The 20,705-nt window shown below is 42.2% G+C and overlaps 1 protein-coding gene across 1 annotated transcript in view; it reads right to left on the bottom strand.

Moving 5' to 3' along the window:
- Window positions 1-7,471: 7,471 nt before the first annotated feature.
- ZEB2 (zinc finger E-box binding homeobox 2) overlaps window positions 7,472-20,705 on the bottom strand; it is a 333,333-nt gene continuing 320,099 nt past the window's right edge. The window contains exon 10 of the mRNA XM_033946430.1: window positions 7,472-9,498. Coding sequence (XP_033802321.1) covers window positions 8,921-9,498 — 578 coding nt within the window. The 3' untranslated portion in view covers window positions 7,472-8,920. The remainder of the gene's footprint in view (window positions 9,499-20,705) is intronic.

Below are 20,705 nucleotides of genomic sequence, written 5' to 3'. Positions count from 1 at the left end.
ACATTAATGGTATCCTGTCCTCCAAGTTTACACCCAGCAGGGGGACAAGACAGGGTTGTCCACTCTCTCCACTCCTATTTGATATTGCACTGGAACCACTACTGATTGCCATTAGAACAAACCCTCAGATTCATGGATTTCATCTCAATAATCAAGTAATCACAGTTTCTGCTTATGCAGATGATATCTTATTGTATATCACACCATCTTCCTTGCCATCCTTGCTATCCACCATAGAGAAATATTCCCTGGAGTCTGGATATAAGCTGAATACAAATAAATTTGTGATAATGCCCCTCAACTGTCCTGAAGTCAAACACGACATCAATCAGTATGGCTTTCAATGGACAGACACCAAAATGAGATATTTGGGTATTTTTCTAGGCCCTACTATTGAGGAAATGATTCAACATAATAATGATTATGCGTTGGAGATTGTGACAGCATGCACCACTAAATGGTCCCCACTCCTGCTTTCTTGGTGGGGGAGAATAGAGTCCATTCGTATGGTCATATCTCCGAAAATCACATATATGCTTAGTATGCTCCCTTTTATTCTCCATGGCTCAGTATATAAGAAGATAGATTCAATACTCACCCAGTTTGTATGGAACAAAAAACACCCTCGTATTGCCCTAGTTAAGCTGAAGGCTAGCAGAACAAGGGGGGGGGAGGGGAATTTCCCAAACTTTATTCAGTACCATTATGCATTCTTACTACGACATTGGTCTCACTTTTTCACAGATTCTGTTGAAGGTGCCACTCCTGCCTGGGTCCAACTGGAGAGTGCAATTTATGGTAATGCCACATTACAGGGTATTGCCAGTGTTTCACTTTCTAAACTAAATAAATCAGACCACATTTTAGCATCTACAAAGACAGCAGTGACAGCTATTGACTCAGCTCTTCCGGTACCATGGTCTGAATCTCGCATGATTCCTCTCTGGAATAATCCATCCTTTACTATTCAAGGAAAATCAATCTGCTGGCCGGTTTGGCAACGTAGTGGTATTCGGTTTCTTCATGATCTTATGGGTTCTGATCACTGGCTTTCCTTTCAAGAACTCTCCAACAGATTTAATCTCACTCCTTCCCAATATTTCCAATGGATGCAGTTAAGGAATGCTTGTCGAAAGCTCTGCCAAACGCTCCCAAAAATGATCTACAACCTTCCCTACTCACACATGTAACCCAAATATCTAATATGGGTGGTTCAGCGTCCTTATGGTATAAATTGTTTCAGACGGTAAATGTGATACTACCTTCTAATACTGAAACAAAATGGGCTCATGAACTATCCTTGCCTTTTGATGCCATAGACTGGACCTCTATCTGGTTTTTCATATTTAAATCCATTAGAGCAGCATCATTACTACAATCAGTATATTTCTTACTTAATAGAGCTACATGGACACCCACCCTCTCTTATAAGATCGATTCCTCAGCTTCCTCTAATTGTTGGTCATGCCAAAAATCTACAGGTACATTAACACACCTACTATTTCATTGTGATCAACTTAAAGATTATTGGACTCATGTTTGGAAAACCATATGTGCTATTTTGGGTTTGACGGAGAATCTATCACCCTCCATTGCAATTGTAATGTCAACAGGACTTACCACATTGTTAGAGATTCACAAATCCAAATTGTTCACAATTCTTATGGCTTTAGCTCTACAGAACATCTTGTACAATTGGAAAGACCTATCTAAAACTGAGTACAATGCTTGGTGGAATTCTGTCTGTTTAACTGGGAAATATGAGAGGGTTTTAGCCGAGAGAACCAAATCTTTCTCTACTTATGATCTTATTTGGGCTCCTCTTCTGAGATATTGTGATAAATGATTTAGCCCGATTTTGCTATATATAGCCAATGTATTGCTATTTACTCATTTCTCTATCCTATGCTTGTATTGTTTACCACTCTCATGTGTACATTTTCATTTAAACTTTTGTATCTCTTCATCTTAGATGAACACAGTGTTGTTGTTTGTAATCAACCCCTATAACTTGTACCCCTACCTATTTTTGAAAAACAATAAAACTTATTGAACAGAAAAAAAACACCTGGTGGTGAAGCAGGGCAGGAGCGATCTTCCTACGCCGCAGAACTGGGAATTAAAATGACTGCCATGAATTCCCATAGTCTCGCGGGAACTCACGGCAGACATTTTTGTTCCCGGTTCTGCATGGGGGCAGCAGCGTATGAAGATCGCTCCTGCCCCGCTTCACCGCTAGATCACCAGGCTTAAAAAGTAAGTACAGTGGACAGATCCGGGAGGCAGGAGGGAGATGGAGGTGGGTTAGAGTCGGATGTAAAGTTATTTGCAATTTTTCCATATTCACGGGTTGGCTTTGCCCCTGAATATGGGGGGAGAAGTCTATACTGTATCTCTTTTTTGACAGCAGAGAATAATTCAAAGAAATGCAGAATCTTATACATTTTAGATTGGTAAATCCACAAAAACAAGAATAAACATAGGCCGTAAAGAAACTTTTTTTCAATGTTCATGTCTAGGATGTGTTGTCTTATATGAAGCAAACTTCTGTTAGTAGCGTCCAAAGTAAGATACTCATATGCAGAGCTGAATTTATTAAAAGCCACAACTGTATTATCATGTGCTATCATGTTTTAATGCGAGTTATTTACCTCAGATCCCATTCTATGGAATATGGCTTGCACTGAATAATGTGCATTTACAGCACTAGCATTGTGTCTGTAACGACCCTGATATTTACATGTTGGAAGGATTCTTTAATTATGTTGATTTTTCAAAGGAATATTCTGGTCAAAATGATTTAACTGGTCTGGAATGGCTGCTGACCAGTTAAATTGCTTATTTGGGGGGCTCTCTGCCCATTTTCAGTGGCATGTAACTGGTTATCACTACTGACACTTTCTTTTTCCCATTAATTCAGAAATGTACACTTCTTACATACAAAAAATACAGAATATGGAATTCACCTTATAATAACATGATAGGAGACAGAGAAATAGTGGCTACGCAGCCGATTCTATAAATGACGTCTAAATTGGCCAGTGCCTACAGAAATGGCACCGGCCGTGTGTCAATCACCCAGGCGCCATATACAGAATCGTGGCTAGCAGTGCCTATGTATAAAAGGCACCGCAAATGTAGGCCAGAGTTCTAAAGGCCTTCATTTCAGTTGCCGAAGTATTTTTAAGAATTGCACTTAGTGGCGTCACACTCCACCCACAGAAACGCCCACTTAAGCATTAGGTGCCACTAAGCACTTTGCGATAGGCACTTATCTTTTATAGAATCAGATAGGCGCTTATGGCACAATAATAAAATTTTTTTTAACCAATTATTTAGGCTATTAAGGGTATTTGCCAATTAATTCCTCCCCCCCTTTGATGAAGCTGCACTAGCGACTGCCGCGTGGCAAAAGCCCTGAAATCTTTTAAATCCCTGTGGGCTTCGGGGCAGTTACCGCAGTGGCAGCCGCTACTGTGGCTTTGTAAAAAAGGGGTGGGGGGAGGGTAAGTTAGGCGCCTAACTTTAGGCGTCCTTTATAGAACAGCTGTTTTGGGGGCTTTCTGGGGGTAGAGTTGTCACTTGGCTGGTTAAGATCCAGTATGCGCCACTTAACCGGCCAGGGTAACCTCATAATTGGGACTACACTTCTCCCTCCGTATTTGCGGCTTCAGCAATCGCGGTTTCGATTATTCGTGGATTTTAGCTTGCTGGATCCTCCCCCCCCCCAAAATTGCATCAGCTTGCAGAGACAAATCGCTGATTCCCAGCACATTCTTCACCGTGTTTTGCCTCCCCTTCAAGAACAGGCCAGGTCTCCCACCATGTCATTCGCGGTTTCACCATATTCACGATGATTTTTAATTTAAAAAAAAAAAATAGCGAATAACATGAAAAAATTATTTGCGGTTTTTCTATATTCGCGGGTCTGTTAATCTCCTATCACAGCGAATAAGGAGGGAGAAGTGCACTTAAAACACAGTTTTATCCAAGTTTATTATGAAATTTGATTTATCGCCTATTCCAAATTCTAAGCGATGTACAATTAATAAAAATTACAGAGTTGGGGGAATCCAAGGCCAGTTAAGTTCCGAATACAACTTAACAGGGCCTATGTTAGCTGGTGCCACATAAACCGGGTATTCATTGCAAAGCCTGGATATGGCCCAGCACTGAATATCCAGGAATAATGCTGGCAGCAGTTAGCAGCTATAAAGCACCCCCCCCCCCCCACATTTTACATAGAACATAAGAGATCAGAATCGAGATGCCCAAGTCATTTCCGGTAGTCTTTTAGGAGAGGATGCACTTGCCAGCACATCTAGAGGGAGCAGCAATTTCACAAATCTGCAGGTTGAAAAAAATGAATGGCACAGACTCAGCATCATCCGTATAGAGGTGTCGGGGCAACTTTGCAACTACTATGTGCAAGGATTAATATTTCCATGTGTAGTTGCTCCATTTTGCAAACATAGGAGCCCTTTTACTAAGCTGGGGAATTCTAAACACAGCACCTATATTAGGCGCCTCTAGCCACCCTAATTGCAGCCGCCTAGCGATGCCTAAGTTCAAGATCCGCGCCTACGTTTTATTTTTTAATTGGCTTAATCGGCATGGTAATTGATCACACTGGTTAATTAAACAATTTAAACGTTCAAACTCTTAGGACACCTAAGTGGAGGCGCCCGCCTACGCGTAAGGATGTCTAAGAACACCTATTTAACCATGGTTATGGACTTAGGCATCCAACATTGGTGTTGCCAAATTAGACGAGCGAAAAGCTGGCCTAATGGAGCAGTGCCTATGTCTAGGACAGCTAGTGATGACTAAGTTGACTTAGGAGCTACTAGGCATGATTCTATAAATGGCACCTTTTATCTGATGAGCGGTAACTACGCCGCTTGACACCATTTATAGAATCTGGTTCTAAATCCCTGTAAAAGATGCCTAAAGTTAGGTGCCCAGATTAGTGCGCCTAGCCAATCTAGGTGCCTAATTTACCCCCCTTCCTTTTATGAAGCCGCATTAGGGGTTTTTATCGCAGGCCACGGCAGTAAAAGCTCCAATGCTAATAGAATTCCTATGAGCATCGGAGCTTTTACTGTTGTGGCTTGCGATAAAGGGGGGATTAGTTATTTAAAAAGCTTAATTAGCGCCAATAACAAGCAATTAGCATGTCATAATTGGCTTAAATTAAAATTAATTGGGTAGAAGGCACCTACCATTTTAAGGAAGGCGCCTAATTTAAGGTGCCTACCAGTAAGTGTGGTTAGGGGTGGATCACGGGTGTGTTTTGCTTGTACGCACCTAGAGTGGATTTAAGTGCCGCTATTTAGATCAAGAAAACCCTGGCATAAATAGGGCACGCCTATGGTTCTCGCATCTACTGGGGCTTAAGTGCACTTTAGGTGCTCTATAAATGGCGCCTAACTTAAGATTGACGTGCTAATGCGCTGCGTTCCTCGGTGTCTATGTTTTAGCAGTGGTGTAGTAAAGGGGGAACAAGGGGGGGGCAGTCCACCCTGGGCACCATGTTGATGGGGGCAACGCCACTCCTCTTCCTCTCCGCCCCCCTGCCTCTTCCCATTCATCCCCTCCACGTGTGCACCCCTCCCTTCCCTGTTCCTCTAGTTGAAGTTATTGTCTGCGGCAGTCAACAATGTGCTCTTCACGACCCCATCAGCTCTCCCGCTGATGTCACTTCCGGGCATCGGGCATGGGAAGTGATGTCAGAGGGAGAGCCGACGGGGTCACGAGGAGCACGTTGTTGACCGCCGTGAGCAACAACTTCAACTAGAGGTACGGGGGGAGGGGAACATAAGGGGAGGGGTGGCACACGTGGCAGGCAGGATCTGGGAAGGAGTGAAGACGAGGGTGGGGGAGGGGCACCACCGCCCCGGGCGCCTCTCATCCTCGCTACATCACTGTGTTTTAGGCACCATTCGTAGAACCAGGGCCTTAAGTGCTCAATTGGTCATGGCCATGAGCTAATGGCTTTCATTGTAGAACTAGGGAAATCGGTGGGCATGAAAAATCTGTGCTGGGGATAGCACAGGCCACTTTTTAGCGCTGCTTAATAAAAGGGTCCCACACAAACAGGGCAGGATTAACCAATAGGCCAAATAGGCACGTGCCTAGGGCCCAAAATGGTCAGGGGGGCCCAATGAAGGAGGGCATCAACATTGTTTTTTTCCAAATGGTGATGGGCCCCTCCAGCATCGATTGGCAACGTGGGGCTCCCCCCCCCCCCGATCAGCAACGCAGGTCCTCCCCATCGACGGAAAGTAAGACAAGCAAGTAACGTGGGTAAGAAAAGCAACGGGAACTGTAATTGTGCAAGCGGTGCTGCTTGCCCAAAGCTTCCCTCTGAAGCAGCTTCCTGTTTCTGCCTGGGCGCGTGGTAGGGTGGGGCGGGGCAGGGGGCCCAGTGTACTTGTGTGCCTAGGGGCCTTAAACGAATTAATCCTGCCCTGCACACAAATGTACGTGCTGCTAATTAAGTAGTGAGGCTGCAATTTAATTTCATAGACAAACATCAACTACAAGGAATTATGGAGAATGACTCCCTTAGGGCTCTTTTTACAAAGTCGTAGTAGCGACAGTGGTGTATCGAGGGTGAGTGGCACCCGGCCCTCCCTTGCCCTAATCTTTGCTCCCCGCTCCTTCTCAACCCCCCCCCCCGGCCACACACGTGGCCCCTTCCCCATACCTCTTTAATTTTCCTGGCGCGAGCAGCGTCACATCAGCTTGCTGCCCGCGTCATGTCTGCTCTTCCTCTGATGTCACTTCCTAGGAGCGAGACTTGATGTCAGAGAAAGCTGACACCGAAGCAGGCAGCAAGTTTGTGATGCTGCTCATGCCAGGAAAATTAAAGAGGGGAAGAGCACGCATGCACGTGGGGGAGGGAGGGGTGCGGGTGCCCCAACCAAGACGGCACCCGGGGCGGACTGCCCCCTCTGCCCCCCCCCCTTACTAAGCCACTGAGTAGCGATGCTGCCATGGTAAATTCACTGAAGCCCATTCCATTCCTATGGGCTTCGATGCATTTACCACAGCAGCACTGTAAAAGGGGCCCTTAATTCCTTGTGTAAAGCCCTGGCCGAAATGAGCACTTTCTAAAACCTATTCATATCACTGAGCATCCAAATCACATCCCCTTAAAATTTCTATGTAGTATTGATCTCCATGTGTAAATAGTTGCTTTTTGAATTTGGCTTTCACACAAGTATATGATACACATGTGAAAATTGTGAATAAGGGGTGGTTACTACTGTTAATACATGTTATTGTATCTCTAACTCATGTTGTTGTATCACATGTCCCATTTTATGCCATTAGATCTAGTTACAAGTAATTGGGATTAAGAGTAACAGTAGCCCGTGTTAGTAACCATGCCCCTAGGGCTTCTAAAATAACCTCCTTAGTATTGCATTTATTATACATTTTATAAGTCAAATATAGAATCATCAAATATGATTTTATGTTGGCTACATTTTTATTCGAGCATGGTCATTTTCAAGAGAAATTACAAATTGAAAATTCAATAATACTTTTACAAAGACAATTCAGGAAAGATTTTTTTGTCATGGTATTTATACATTGTATTTAACAGTCCCTCTTTTTAGCTAAAAAACAAGATGAAGAAAGTGGAATTTTCAGTCGAAAATACAGTGTTTTCACAAGATCGTATCAAAAGTTCCCAAATTTGGAATTTCCAGTAATTGGAAAAAACAAAAATAAAATAATAAAATTGAAAAATTGCATTTCACAATGTTCCAAAACACAATAAATGCTCTTCTCTTTACGTAAAATTTGCCCAAATGATCAATGTCATGTTCCTTTTTTACTAAAATATATCTATATATTGAAGAACTATAATACTGTACACTACAGTATGAAATAAATAAAATTAGGAAATATAAAATGAGCCACATAAATAAAATGTTATTTGACCTAAAATTAAATGAATGCAAATTCTTTTTTTTGTTGTTGTTGTTGCAAAAAAAAAAAAAAAGTTTGGTGTAATACTGACAAAAATAATGAACAAAAAAATACAGAAAAAAATTGCACAAACATGTAAACTAAGGAACTGCTGCCTATTCTTCTAATACTGACATGGGTGCTTCAAAGAACAGGGTGAGCTTAACACTGAAGCTGGTGCAAAGGTAACTCGTTACCCTCTTAACACTATACAAGGATGGCACTTGCAGAAACACACAGATTAAAAGGTTTGCATATAAGGCTTTTAAAACCACCCTTACAAAGGCTTTCTTTGTATCTTATCTGACTTCTTTCTTCATATCCAGGTCACTTTAAGACTTCGGTATCTTCAATTCACACATGCATCACTTCAAGTTCCTTCATTGAAAAAAAAAATGGAGGCCTAAAATTGTGTGGTTACGTAGCCTGGAAACCTGACAAAATTATGAGTAGCAAAAGGAAAGTACAAAAGAGTCGTAATACTGATGTACTGTAGTGCGAGCACATTAAATTAAAGAAGAGTCATAATACTGATGTAGGGTAGTGCGGGCACTTTTCTTTACTTTAAAAAATGTATTAATATAAATTAGAAATATCTTTCTTTTAAGTTTGTAGTGATATATAAGTAGAGTGCAATTCATATAATTTGCTAGTTTGTGCTTAACGTATAAATGTTATTAAACACAGGATTTAGTCTCTTTGAACCACACAGTTTTTAGGCCTTAATACTGTACAAAAAAATTGCATAATGCAGTTCTCAACAATACCCAGCTTAGACGCCAACTAAATCTGTCTCGGCTGAACTGCCCCTTCTGTCCATCTCTACAGGCTTCCTGGAAGCATCAGGCACACGTGCATGGATAGCTTAACACAGCAGTGTTTTCAAGCAGGTAAGAAAACTACTGGAAAAAAAATAGGAAGCTTAAAATGCAGTAGTTTATTACATGCCATCTTCCATATTTTCTTCTTCATGATCCGATTTGGTTTCCATTTTGCCATCTTCCGAACTTTCATCCATCGAATGGTCTCCAGTCTCTTCCTCGTCTCTTATCGTGTCTGGATCGGTATCCATACTTTTATTCTCGCTCTCTTCTTCCTCTTCTTCAAATTCCTCGTCGCCATCTCGTCTTCCCAGTTTCACGTAACCATCTTCTCCTTCTTTCTCGTGCTCTTTTTCACTTTCCCCGTCTCTTGGCATACTCTCTCTTTCCTCGGAGTCAGAGTACCCCTGAGGAGTAATACTCTGTAAATAGGACCGGTTCATCAGTAGCTCCGCGGGTTCCAGGTGACCTTTCTCTCGCGCTTCTCTCTCGGCTGCTTCTCTTTCCTCGGCTTCCCGCTTACAGTAAGAATATCTGTGATTCATGTGCTGCGAGTAAGACCCAGAATGAGAGAAGCGCTTGCCACATTTATCGCACTGGTACGGCTTCTCGCCAGAGTGCAGTCGTGAATGTTCAATAAGGTGATGCTTGTGTTTAAATGCTTTCTTACAAATCTGACATTGATGTGGTCTTTTTCCTACAAACAAAAAAAGAAAATGTCTTAGTTAGAAGGAATAATAAGAGCAATCTTTTCCCAGAAACACAGAATTTGAAAATTGCTGCGACATAAAATATATCCTAACAGTTGATTTAAAAGAAAAATAACTTTGAAGCTGTGCCCTGCTTGCAATTCCTGTTAAACTAAATAAGTTAAAGCTGGCTTGGTGGCAGTGATCAGAGATGTCAAGGGTGAACCATTTCAAAGAGTGATATTCACCATGCAATGAATAAGATTGAAGGCCAAAGCATGGGATTTTCCAGGTATAAATCTTGGAGTAATTGCATTATTTTTTTGCAAATGAAAAAAAAAGAGCCTAAAATATCTGCTTTTACTGCTGCTACTACTTAACGTTTATATAGCGATGAAAGGCTTACGCTGCACTGTACATTTTGACATTTATAGACGGTCCCTGCTCGGAAGAGCTTACAGTCTAACTTGGACAGACAGACGTGACATATAGGGTTCGGGATGCGGAACCCAAGGTGAGAGGAGTCGAAAGCACTCTCAAAGAGGTGGGCTTTTAACTAGGCCTTGAACACTACTAGTGACGGAGCCCGCCGTAGGGATTCGGGAAGCTTGTTCCAAGCATACTGTGCAGCAAGGCAGAAGGGACGGAGTCTGGAGTTGGCGGTTGAAGAGAAGGGCACAGATAGGAGGGACATACCAGCTGAGCGGAGCTCTCGGGGGGGGGGGGGGATCATAGAATTGTTGTATCTGGGCTTTTCTTTGGAAAGTGAAAGCACTATGGGTAAATTCATACTCAGGCCCTGATTCTGTAAGGTCAGCCTAAAGTCAGGGGTGTCCAATGTCGGTCCTTGAGGGCCGCAATCCAGTCGGGTTTTTAGGATTTCCCCAATGAATATGCATTGAAAGCAGTGCATGTATATCGATCTCATGCATATTTATTGGGGAAATCCTGAAAACCCAACTGGATTGTGGCCCTCGAGGACCGACATTGGACACCCCTGAGTTAGGTGCTGAAATAGGTACAGTTCTATAAACTGTTAAGCGTCCATTATAGAATCATGCTTGGTGTTATCTAAGTGTGCTTAGGCAGTGCTCAGCATCCTAAAATTGAGGCATAACATATTTACGTCAGGGTTTTCTTTGCCGAAAGTTAAACACTGATATCGGAGTTCAATGGCACCTAATTCACAAAGAGATGCCTAACCTGAAAACATTCCCACGATCCGCCCCCCTAACCACACCCTTTGGGCTAGGCGCCTACTTTTAATAGAATTGAGCTTTTCAAGTTAAGCGTCTAACTTTCAATTAAACCCGATTACAGCCCAATTGAGGGGTACTGAGTGTCAATATCGGAAGCGATTAGGCCTATTGATCAATTAAGTTAGATTGGTGCTGGACTTTATGGCTAGGTTTTACCTTGCAAGTACTTGTAGAAGCAGTATAAAAGATGTTTCAGAGGTAGATAAAGTACCCAGGAAGTTGTACTCAGATTCTTTTTCCTACTTAGTCAAGCAACTTATTTTCTCTCAGGTTTCCTCTAATTAAAACAGTAGTCGGGACTGGTGCACTAGCATTAGAGCAGGGATCTCAAAGTCCCTCCTCGAGGGCTGCAAACCAGTCGGATTTTCAGGATTTCCCCAATGGATATGCATTGAAAGCAGTGCATGCACATAGATCTCATGCATATTCATTGGAGAAATCCTGAAAACCCGACTGGATTGCGGCCCTCAAGGAGGGACTTTGAGACCCCTGCATTAGAGGCTCTAATGAAAGAGAGAAAGGCTCAGTGAGAGTGAGAATAAGACAGCCGTCAAATGAGTGTGACACACACCTAGTGAGTGCAGCTTAGCACCTCTGTAGCGATACGTTGCTGCTATGCACAAAATCTGGGTTTGATTCTGCACCGAGAGACATAGGCATAGCCCTCAGAGAGATATTTTAGTCATCACATGCCGGTGACACCTAGCGGGAAGACTCTGGGCACATTCTGAAAGGGGCCATGATCTGTATGCCTATGTCAGTGGCTGTCACTCCAGTAACTAGGCTAGATCACAGGGTTTGTTTAGCGGGGGAAGTCACCAGATATTTGTCAATAAAGGCTTCGGGCATCATAGATGCCAATTCTGATTCAGCGTCAAGCCCAAAGGAGCAGGAAGAAAATACAGTGCTAACCCCTCTCTATCCCCAAGAACTAGACAATTTAAAGACAGTTACAACATTTCTGAAAAGCTGTCAGCCATTAATACAAGAACATTCAAATGTAGCATATAGTACAATATTTCCTTTGGCATTTGAAGACATTTTTGACCAATCTTTAGAACTTGAAACCCCTGCCAAGCCTAAACACATCTGGTTGATTCCAGGCCACAAATAGCACTGGAATGTCTTCGACACCTTCCATAGCTTCCATACTTGAAAGTTTTTTTTTTCTTCTTCAAAAATAGAGCCAGCACTAAATACTTGTCAGCATGATGCCACAGGATAAAATGAGGAAAGGCATGATGCAATAGGACGATATCCAGACAAAACATGTGCAATATGGAGAAGATTAAAACAGAGGTTAAGTCATTTTTTTTAATTCAAGAGGGTGGAAATAAAGATTACAGTATGAAATTTAATTTTAGCTTTCATTTCGAACATTGTGAATTTCCTAGAATTATTTGAATAATAACATAAGCTCGTTTGAGCAATTTGCCATTTAATCTATTTTAAGGGGCCCTTTTAGTAAATAGGGGTAAAAAGTGACCTTAGCATGCTCTGAGGTGACTCATTTATGTTTATTAGTATTTATAGACCATGAGTCCATACATCATCTTAGTGGTTTACATAGTACTAAACCAAAAAAAAAAAAAAAGAACCCCTTCAATAATAGGAAAGTAAAAAAATACAAAGAAAATAATAAATTACAGAGTAAATTCTAATTAAAATAGAAAAAAAAGAAAAAAAAAGATTATAAAACTTAAAATACAATTATAAAAGCAGCAACTGCAAATTTCTCCCCCAACGTTCGTACCAATGGATACTAAATATCCCCCGACTGGAAAAAAAAAAAAAAAAGCAATTAAGAGTATGCCAATCCAAAAAGATAAGTTTTTACAGGCGTCTAAATTTAATATGGGAGAATTCACTAGGTAATTCTAATTCCTGGTATGGCCATTTTTACTGCTGGAGTAAAATGGCCATGAGTTAATTTCAATTTGACGTATGGAAAAATAGCTTGCTCAACTAGTCATACAACATGCAACTATATATGAACAAACTAATTGCAGCTGATTTTTATACCAAAACCTCAAACACCCAAGACACTGCTTAATTTATTTTGTGTCCTTACTGGGGTGACGTGATCATCATCGGTCTTGTTAAATTTTTTTAATGCAGGCTATACCCTAATGCATCTATGTGGTGCTGTAAATAATTTTAGGAAGAGCACTTAAGTTCTAGCCCGACGGCTACCCAGCTGTTTCACTGGCATGTTTCCTCAGGGGCAGTTGCTCTTCTCTTCAGGATTATTTATTAACACTGATAAATGGGATCACCCTGCACCACTTGTGTTCCGATTAGAATCAAATCGGAACACAATCATACTGAAGACCGATGATGATCACGTCAACCCAGCAAGGACACAAAATAAATTATGTAGTGTCTTGGGTGTTTGAGGTCTTGGTATAAAAATCAGCTGCAATTAGTTTGCTCATATATAGCTGAATGAGTTAAATTTCACCATTAATGCGTGGCCTTTGTCACCACCCATTAAGCAGGCAGCATGGCCCTGATTCTGTAAACGGTGCCTAAGTCAGCAGGCGACTAGCAAAGCGGATCCTGCCACATGTCAAAGTCAGGTGCCGTTTGTAGAATCACACCCGCTAGTGCCCAAGTCAATCCATGCCCAAACTTTCTCCCTACTCATGCCTACTTTTTGGGTAGGCGCCTTGGGGTTGACGCCTACCGACAAATTAAATTGATTTTAATCAGGTTTTAATGGCACTTTCAATTAACAGCACCAATTAAACCAATTAAAAAAAATTAGCCTCTCCTTTTACGCAGCAGTGTTAGGCTTTTTTATTGCCCACTGCTATATTAGCTCCAACGCTCATAGGAATTCTATGAGCGCTGGAGCTAATTTCACTGCGGCTGGCGATAAAAAAAGCCCTAATGCGGGTTTGTAAAAGGGTGTGTGTGTAAATTAGGCACCTAAATTGGAGCTCGTGAACTAAGCATACACTAATTGCATGGCTACTGCCTACTTTATAGGCAAATCTCACTCATGCATATTCATTAGGGATTTCATGAAAACCCAAACTGACTGGGGGGTCCCTCAGGACAGGTTTAAGAACCACTGCTCTAAGGCATGAAGCCATAATAAACCCCAAAATTCTATTTTTTTCCTTAGCAGCTGTGCAATAACGCTTGATTTCTCCATAGATCTGACAAAAGTATGGGTGAAATTTACAGATTTCCTTTCAATTCTGGTCACCATATCTCAAAAAAGATATAGCGGAATTAGAAAAGGTTCAAAGAAGAGCAACCAAAATGATAAAGGGGATGGAATTCCTCTCATATAAGGAAAGGGTAAAAGGGGTTATGGCTATTCAGCTTGGAAACGAGAGAGCTGGGGGTGGGGTTATGACTAAGGTCTACAAAATCCTGAGTCATGCAGAATTGAGTTTCTTACTCTTTTAAAAAGTACAAAGACCAGGGGACACTCAATGAAGTTACATAGAAATATTTTTAAAACAAATAGGAGTGAATATTTTTTAACCCACTAAATAGTTAAGTTCTGCAACTCATTGCCAGAGATTGTGGCAACAGCAGTTAGCACAGTTGTGTTTAAAAAAAAATTGGACAGGTTCCTGGAGGAAAAGTCCAGGAACTGCTATTGAGACAGATAATGGGGAAGCCACTGTTTGCCCTGGGATTAGTAGCATGGAAGGTATTTGGGCTTTTGCCAGGTACTTGGGTAGCAAGATACTGGGCTAGATGGACCATTGGTCTGACCCAGTATGGTCATTCTTATGTCCTTATGTACTAAAAGACATTACTGTGTTACCACAAATTAAAATACATTATTTAATACAGATCTCTTTTTATGCCAAGTTACCCATTTAATAATAACTCATGTTAATGGTGTTAGCATGTTAATACTCGGGTGACATTCTCCCCCCCAATATTCAGCCAGTGGCGGTCAGTGTGTTTTTACTGATCGTCGCTGGCTAAATTATCCAGTGATATTCAGTGCCAGGCTCTTAGCGATCAATTTTTAGCCCAGGCTGAGCATATCAACTAAAGGGTCCAAATTGGGCTGTATAGATAAGTTAATTTTCAGGAAAAAAATCTATCCGCTTGTTCGAAGCTAAATATTTGCATTCAGTGGAACTTAACTGAATGCTCCCCAAATAGCCAGACAATTTCAGTTATCTAGTTAAGTACCAATACTCAGCACTTAGCCAGCCACGGCAAGCACATTAATAGGACCACCTAAAAGTCACAGGAATTATATCAGCGTCAGAGCATTTACCCTGTTGGCCCATGGTAGAAACCTCTATCGCAGCTTTGTAGAAGCCAGAGTGTTTTTCACCAGCTCCATAAACCTGGAACTTTAGTGCCAGAGTCCAGATGTGGCCTGGTACTGAGTTTCCAGGGATAATGCTAGCAAGTACCATAGGCCATTATTGAGATGGCTTGGGGAAATCCACTGCTTATTTCTAGGATAAACAGCATAAAATCTGTTTTACTGTTTGGGATCTAGCTAGGTACTTGGGACCTGGGTTGGCCACTGTTGGAAAAAGGATACTGGGCTTGATGGGCCTTTGGTTTGTCCCAGTATGACAATTCTTATGTTTTTATGTGATCAAAGTATAGGATAAGCAAGCCATTGTGACATCAGTGATGAGGCTGACTCTTAGGCATTGATGGAATGAGGCATTATGACATCACAATAGGAGCTCTGGAATGTTGCTACTCTTTGGGTCTCTGCCAGGTACTTGGGACCTGGGTTGGCCACTGTTGGAAACATGATACTGGGCTTGAAGGACCTTCGGTCTGTTCCAGTATGGCAATTCTTATGTTCTTATGTGTTAATCTGAATTTTAATGTATGACCTGTGGAAACACACCTTCTTTATGGAGCATTGGTTTTGAGCTTGCCAAACATTAAAATCCATTAAAGTCATAGAAACATAGAAAGATGATGGCAGATAAGGGCTATAGCCCATCAAGTCTGCCCACTCTCTTGACCCACCCCTTGGAGTCAACTGACTCCTTTAATTATACAGCCACTTTACTTTACCCTAGTGACTCTATTCCTGGATTTGACCCCCCGTAGGGATCCCACCTAGGTATCCCATTTATTCTTAAAGTCCGGGATGCTGCTGGCCTTGATCACCTGCACTGGAAGCTTGTTCCACTGCTCAATCACTCTTTCTGTGAAGAAGTACTTCCTTGCGTCTCCACGAAACTTCCCCCCCCCCCCCCTGAGTTTGAGCGGATGCCCTCTTGTGGTCGTGGGTCCTTTGAGAAGAAAGATGTCGTCTTCCACCTCGACGCGTCCCGTGATGTACTTAAATGTCTCAATCGTGTCTCCCCTCTCCCTACGTTCTTTGAGAGTGTAGAGCCGCAATTTGTTCAGTCTTTCCTCGTACGAGAAACCCCCGAGCCCTGAGACCATCCTGGTGGCCATCCGCTGAACTGATTCCATTCTGAGCACATCTTTACGGTAATGTGGTCTCCAGAATTGCACACAGTATTCTAGATGAGGTCTGACCATGGCTCTGTACAATGGCATTATGACTTCAGGCTTCCTGTTGACGAAGCCTCTCGTGATACAACCTATCATCTGCCGTGCCTTAGATGAAGTCCAACATTAAAATCCATTAAAGTCCAAAACTGAACACACCAATAGAAGGGCCTCTAAGACAGAGACTAGGAAGGTTATTTTAAAAACCTCTACACATGCAAATAGTGGCCCTCCAATAAACATTGGAAATTTGGATAATTTCCTTCTATACTGCTCTAATTCGTGTGACCTACTACAATTCTCTCGGTAGTTTTATAAAGACATTTTTATACAGCATAGCTCATAAAATATCTTTTATAACATTATCCCATGCATAAAAGTATGTATTTGACATGAATATGTATACTTTTATGTGACTCAGCTGTAAAAGAGTCTGAATATATAGCAGGTGAAATCAAAATAAGAGTACATTTTTGCACAAATATATATCTGCTCCCGAGCAGCCATACATTCATGCAGCTTTTCTGGCATCATGTTATAAAGACACATAGACACCTGTGTATAATGGGTAGTAAATTTAAAACAAACTGGAGAAAATATTTCTTCATTCAACGTGTAATTAAACTCTGGAATTCATTGCCAAATAATGTGGTTAAAGCAGTTAGCTTAGCAGGGTTTTAAAAAAAGGTTTGGATAATTTCCTAAAACAGAAGTCCATAAAGCAACCTAGGTCACCTGTTATAAAATTAAGGGGCCCTTTTACTAACTTGTGCTAAAAAAAGGCCTGGGGTATCAGTGGCCACTTTTACTGTGGTTACAAAATGGTCACATTTCCTCGTTCCCCCATTAGTTGCCATGTGCTAACTTCCCAATTAGCGAGAAGCCATTAGTGCAGGATCTGTTACCAGCACCTGGTTTACTAAGTCCAGCGCTAACTAAGTATTAATTGTTCAGCGTGCAGCTAAGTGAATAGTGCTATTCTATGCCTGCAAACACGCCTTCAGTGCTAAAAAACCCACCATTTTCTGTTTTTTTAGTGCACCAAACACACTGCAGGATGCCTCAGCGTGCGCCATAGTAGTGGATTTTAACCTGCAGTATGCATACATTAGTACTTACCTCAACTTACCCCCTCTTCTACGAAACCGTGCTAGCAGTTTCTAGCGCGGGGGAGCCGCGCTGAATGGCCCACGCTGCTCCCGAAGCTCATAGGAACTCAATGAGCGTCGGGAGTAGCGTGGGCCATTCGACGCGGCTCTCTGCGCCCAAAACTGCTAGTGCGGTTTTGTAGAAGAGGGGGTTAGTCAAAGGGCTCCCCCAAGTCTCCAGTTATTCTGAAATGGGCCACAAAAAGGGTACATCTATAACAGGCTGGTGGCAAGTAGGTACCTGAAGGACACTTGGGTAACAGCCTACTCTAAAAAGGAGCACAGGTGCCTACCTTCCTTTATAGAATACTACTCTCACTGGGTAGCGGAATTAGAAAAGGTACAGAGAAGGGCAATGAAAATGCTTAAAGGGATGGGACGGCTTTCCTATGTGGAAAGGTTAAATTGGCTAGGGCTCTTCAGCCTGGAGAAAAGATGGCTCAGTGGAGATATGAGAGAGTGGTGCATAGAGTGCCTGCTGGGCCTGAGTCTTCCTCTCTATGGTTCACTAGCCCACCAACCAGTCTACTTACGACACCTGTGTGCTGCTCTACTTGGCTTTCTCATACCAGGTGCTGTTTCATTCAGATCTTTGTCAAGTGGGAGAGGGGGGGGGTCAGTGGGGGAGTGTGTGAGGGGTTATTACCAGTGGTCATCTGATCAGTTTGGGTTCCTTTTTGTATTTAGAGGCTTTTAAAACAAGTCTAGCGCTGGACATCTAAGTTCCATCCTGGATGTCTTGGGAAATCTTTGTCCCCGCAAGATATCCAAGGGCCAAGCACGTACAAAGCCTGCTCCAACATGCCTCCGCCCCCCACCCACCCCTCCTTGAGCTTTGGATGCACAGCAAAGAAACCTAGAAAGACATCCAGAAAGTCAGCTTCAAAAGTTGGCCTGTGGGCGTTTTGGCGAGAAAAAAGGCCCACGTGCCGATGTATGCTATTTTTTGGGACGTCCGTGTTTTGAAAATGCCTCTAAAAGTATTCTGTGAGTAGTGATGAAGTAAAGGGAGGTGGATTGCCCCGGGTGCCATCTTAGTGTTGGCACTGCCATCTCTCCTCCTGTCTACCCCTTGCTCCTTCCCATTCTTCTACTGCGCACATGCTTTCACCCCCCCCCCCCACCCAATCGTAACTCTAACTCTTTGCTGGCGCAAGCAGAAGCTCCAAACTGTTGCTTGCGCCGGCCTCGGTGCTCCCCTCTGATGTTACTTATTTATTATTTTAATACTACTTATTGCCTAAGTGGTTTAAATTCAGGTACTCAAGCATTTTTCCCTATCTGTCCCAGTGGGCTCACACTCTATCTAATGTACCTGTGGCAATGGGGGGATTAAGTGACTTGCCAAAAAAACCTCAAGTGCAGGAATGAGAAAGAAGATGATCAAATTCTAAGTCCAATACCTCTCTCAATATCGTTTCAAATTCTTATCAAAGACACAAATCAATTGAACATTTCTTGCATCAATGATATTATGGTAAGTTACCATAATATAATTGATATTAAGTTACCATAGATATAATATATATATATATATATATATATATATATATATAAGTTACCATATATATTGTATATTAAGTTACCATTGATATTAAGTTACCATAATATCATTGATGCAAGAAATGTTCAATGGATTTGTGTCTTTGATAAGAATTTGAAACAATATTGAAAGAAGTATTGGACTTAGGATTAAGTGACTTGCCCAAGGTTACAGAGGGCAGCATGGGATTTGAATCCACAACCTCAGGGTACTGAGGCTGTAGCTCTAACCACAACGCCACACACTCCCCAGCTCCTGTGACTAAAAAAGTGACATCAGATGGAGATCCGACTCTGGCGCAGGCAGCAAGCTGGAGATGCTGCTTGCACTGGGGAAGCTAAACGTATACAGGGGAAGGGAAGAGAAGGGCAGGCACGGCAGGGGGGATGGATGGAGAAGAGGGCGAGGGGAGACGCCTCCTATTCTCGCTATGCCTGTGTACATAAGCAGGAGCCTAATCAAACTCCACCTACATGTTCTCCCGTTGATCAATGTAAGTTAGTTGGGTATTTGTGGAACAGCACTGAAGTGGAATTTTGTCATTTTTGCAAATATGTGCACACATAAGCATGCAAAGACTGTTATTCTAGACATTAATGCATATCAGGTGTGTTGTAAAGTTAATACCTATGCAATGAATTGCCTCCTATACTTAGAATCGGAGCCTGTTGAGTGATGCTTCTGTTCAAGTTGGCAAATGCGTGCGTATTTTCTAGCGCCCTTACACATTATTAATTTATTTATTAAAAAATGTATATACCGCATACAACAGTGGTTCCCAACCCTGTCCTGGAGGACCATCAGGCCAATCGGGTTTTCAGGCTAGCCCTAATGAATATGCATGAGAGGGATTTGCATATAATGGAAGTGACAGGCATGCAAATCTGCTTCATGCATATTCATTAGGGCTAGCCTGAAAACCCGATTGGCCTGATGGTCCTCCAGGACAGGGTTGGGAACCACTGGCATATAACATTGCGGTTTCCACATCACATACATAAAAATCTTCTTTTCCCTGAGATTATCACATATAACATAGACCTGCCTAAACCACATCGTTAATCATCCCTGTTATAATAGGGATAGAGCACAAATTCAATCAATTCAGAAATACAAGCCAGCTTTAAATCATACATTGATGTCAGAAAAATTCTAAAAGGCGATTATCAACTGAAATCTACTTTAGCATAAGAAGGCATTGGCAAATAATTGAGTTGGCATGTGGGCGTCTTGGCTGAATCTTTGTAAACGTACTTGGGAAATGTGAATGTCTTGATCTGAATGGCACATTTCCCCGCTTAGATCCCCTGGACATGTTTGATAAAGGCACATGTTTAAGCACTAAAGCCATGTTCAATGCATGTTTTATCTTGCTGAAGGAACGCAGGGAGAGGGGGGACATGATCGAGACATTCAAGTACCTCACGCGCCGTATCGAGGTGGGGGAGGATATCTTCTTCTTCAAGGAACCCACGTCAACACGAGGGCATCCATGGAAAATCAGGGGAGGGACATTACATGGCGACACCAGGAAATACTTCTTCACCGAGAGGGTGGTGGATCAATGGAATGGTCTTCCGATACAGGTGATTGAGGCCAGCAGTGTGCCTGATTTTAAAGCTAAATGGGATCGAAAGGTGGGATCTCTTCGCAAAGGGAGGTAGGGGAGGGTCATTGATGTGGGCAGACTTGATGGGCCTTGGCCCTTATCTGCTGTCACCTTCTATGTTTCTATGTAAGGGTTGATTTTCTACATATTCTTGTGAAAACATGCCTTGCATTAAATTGTTGAG

Source organism: Geotrypetes seraphini, chromosome 5 (assembly GCF_902459505.1).
Source record: "Geotrypetes seraphini chromosome 5, aGeoSer1.1, whole genome shotgun sequence".
Classification (NCBI taxonomy): domain Eukaryota; kingdom Metazoa; phylum Chordata; class Amphibia; order Gymnophiona; family Dermophiidae; genus Geotrypetes; species Geotrypetes seraphini.
The sequence above is the reverse complement of the archived record's forward strand: the minus strand, read 5'-3'. Positions and strand labels throughout refer to the sequence as shown.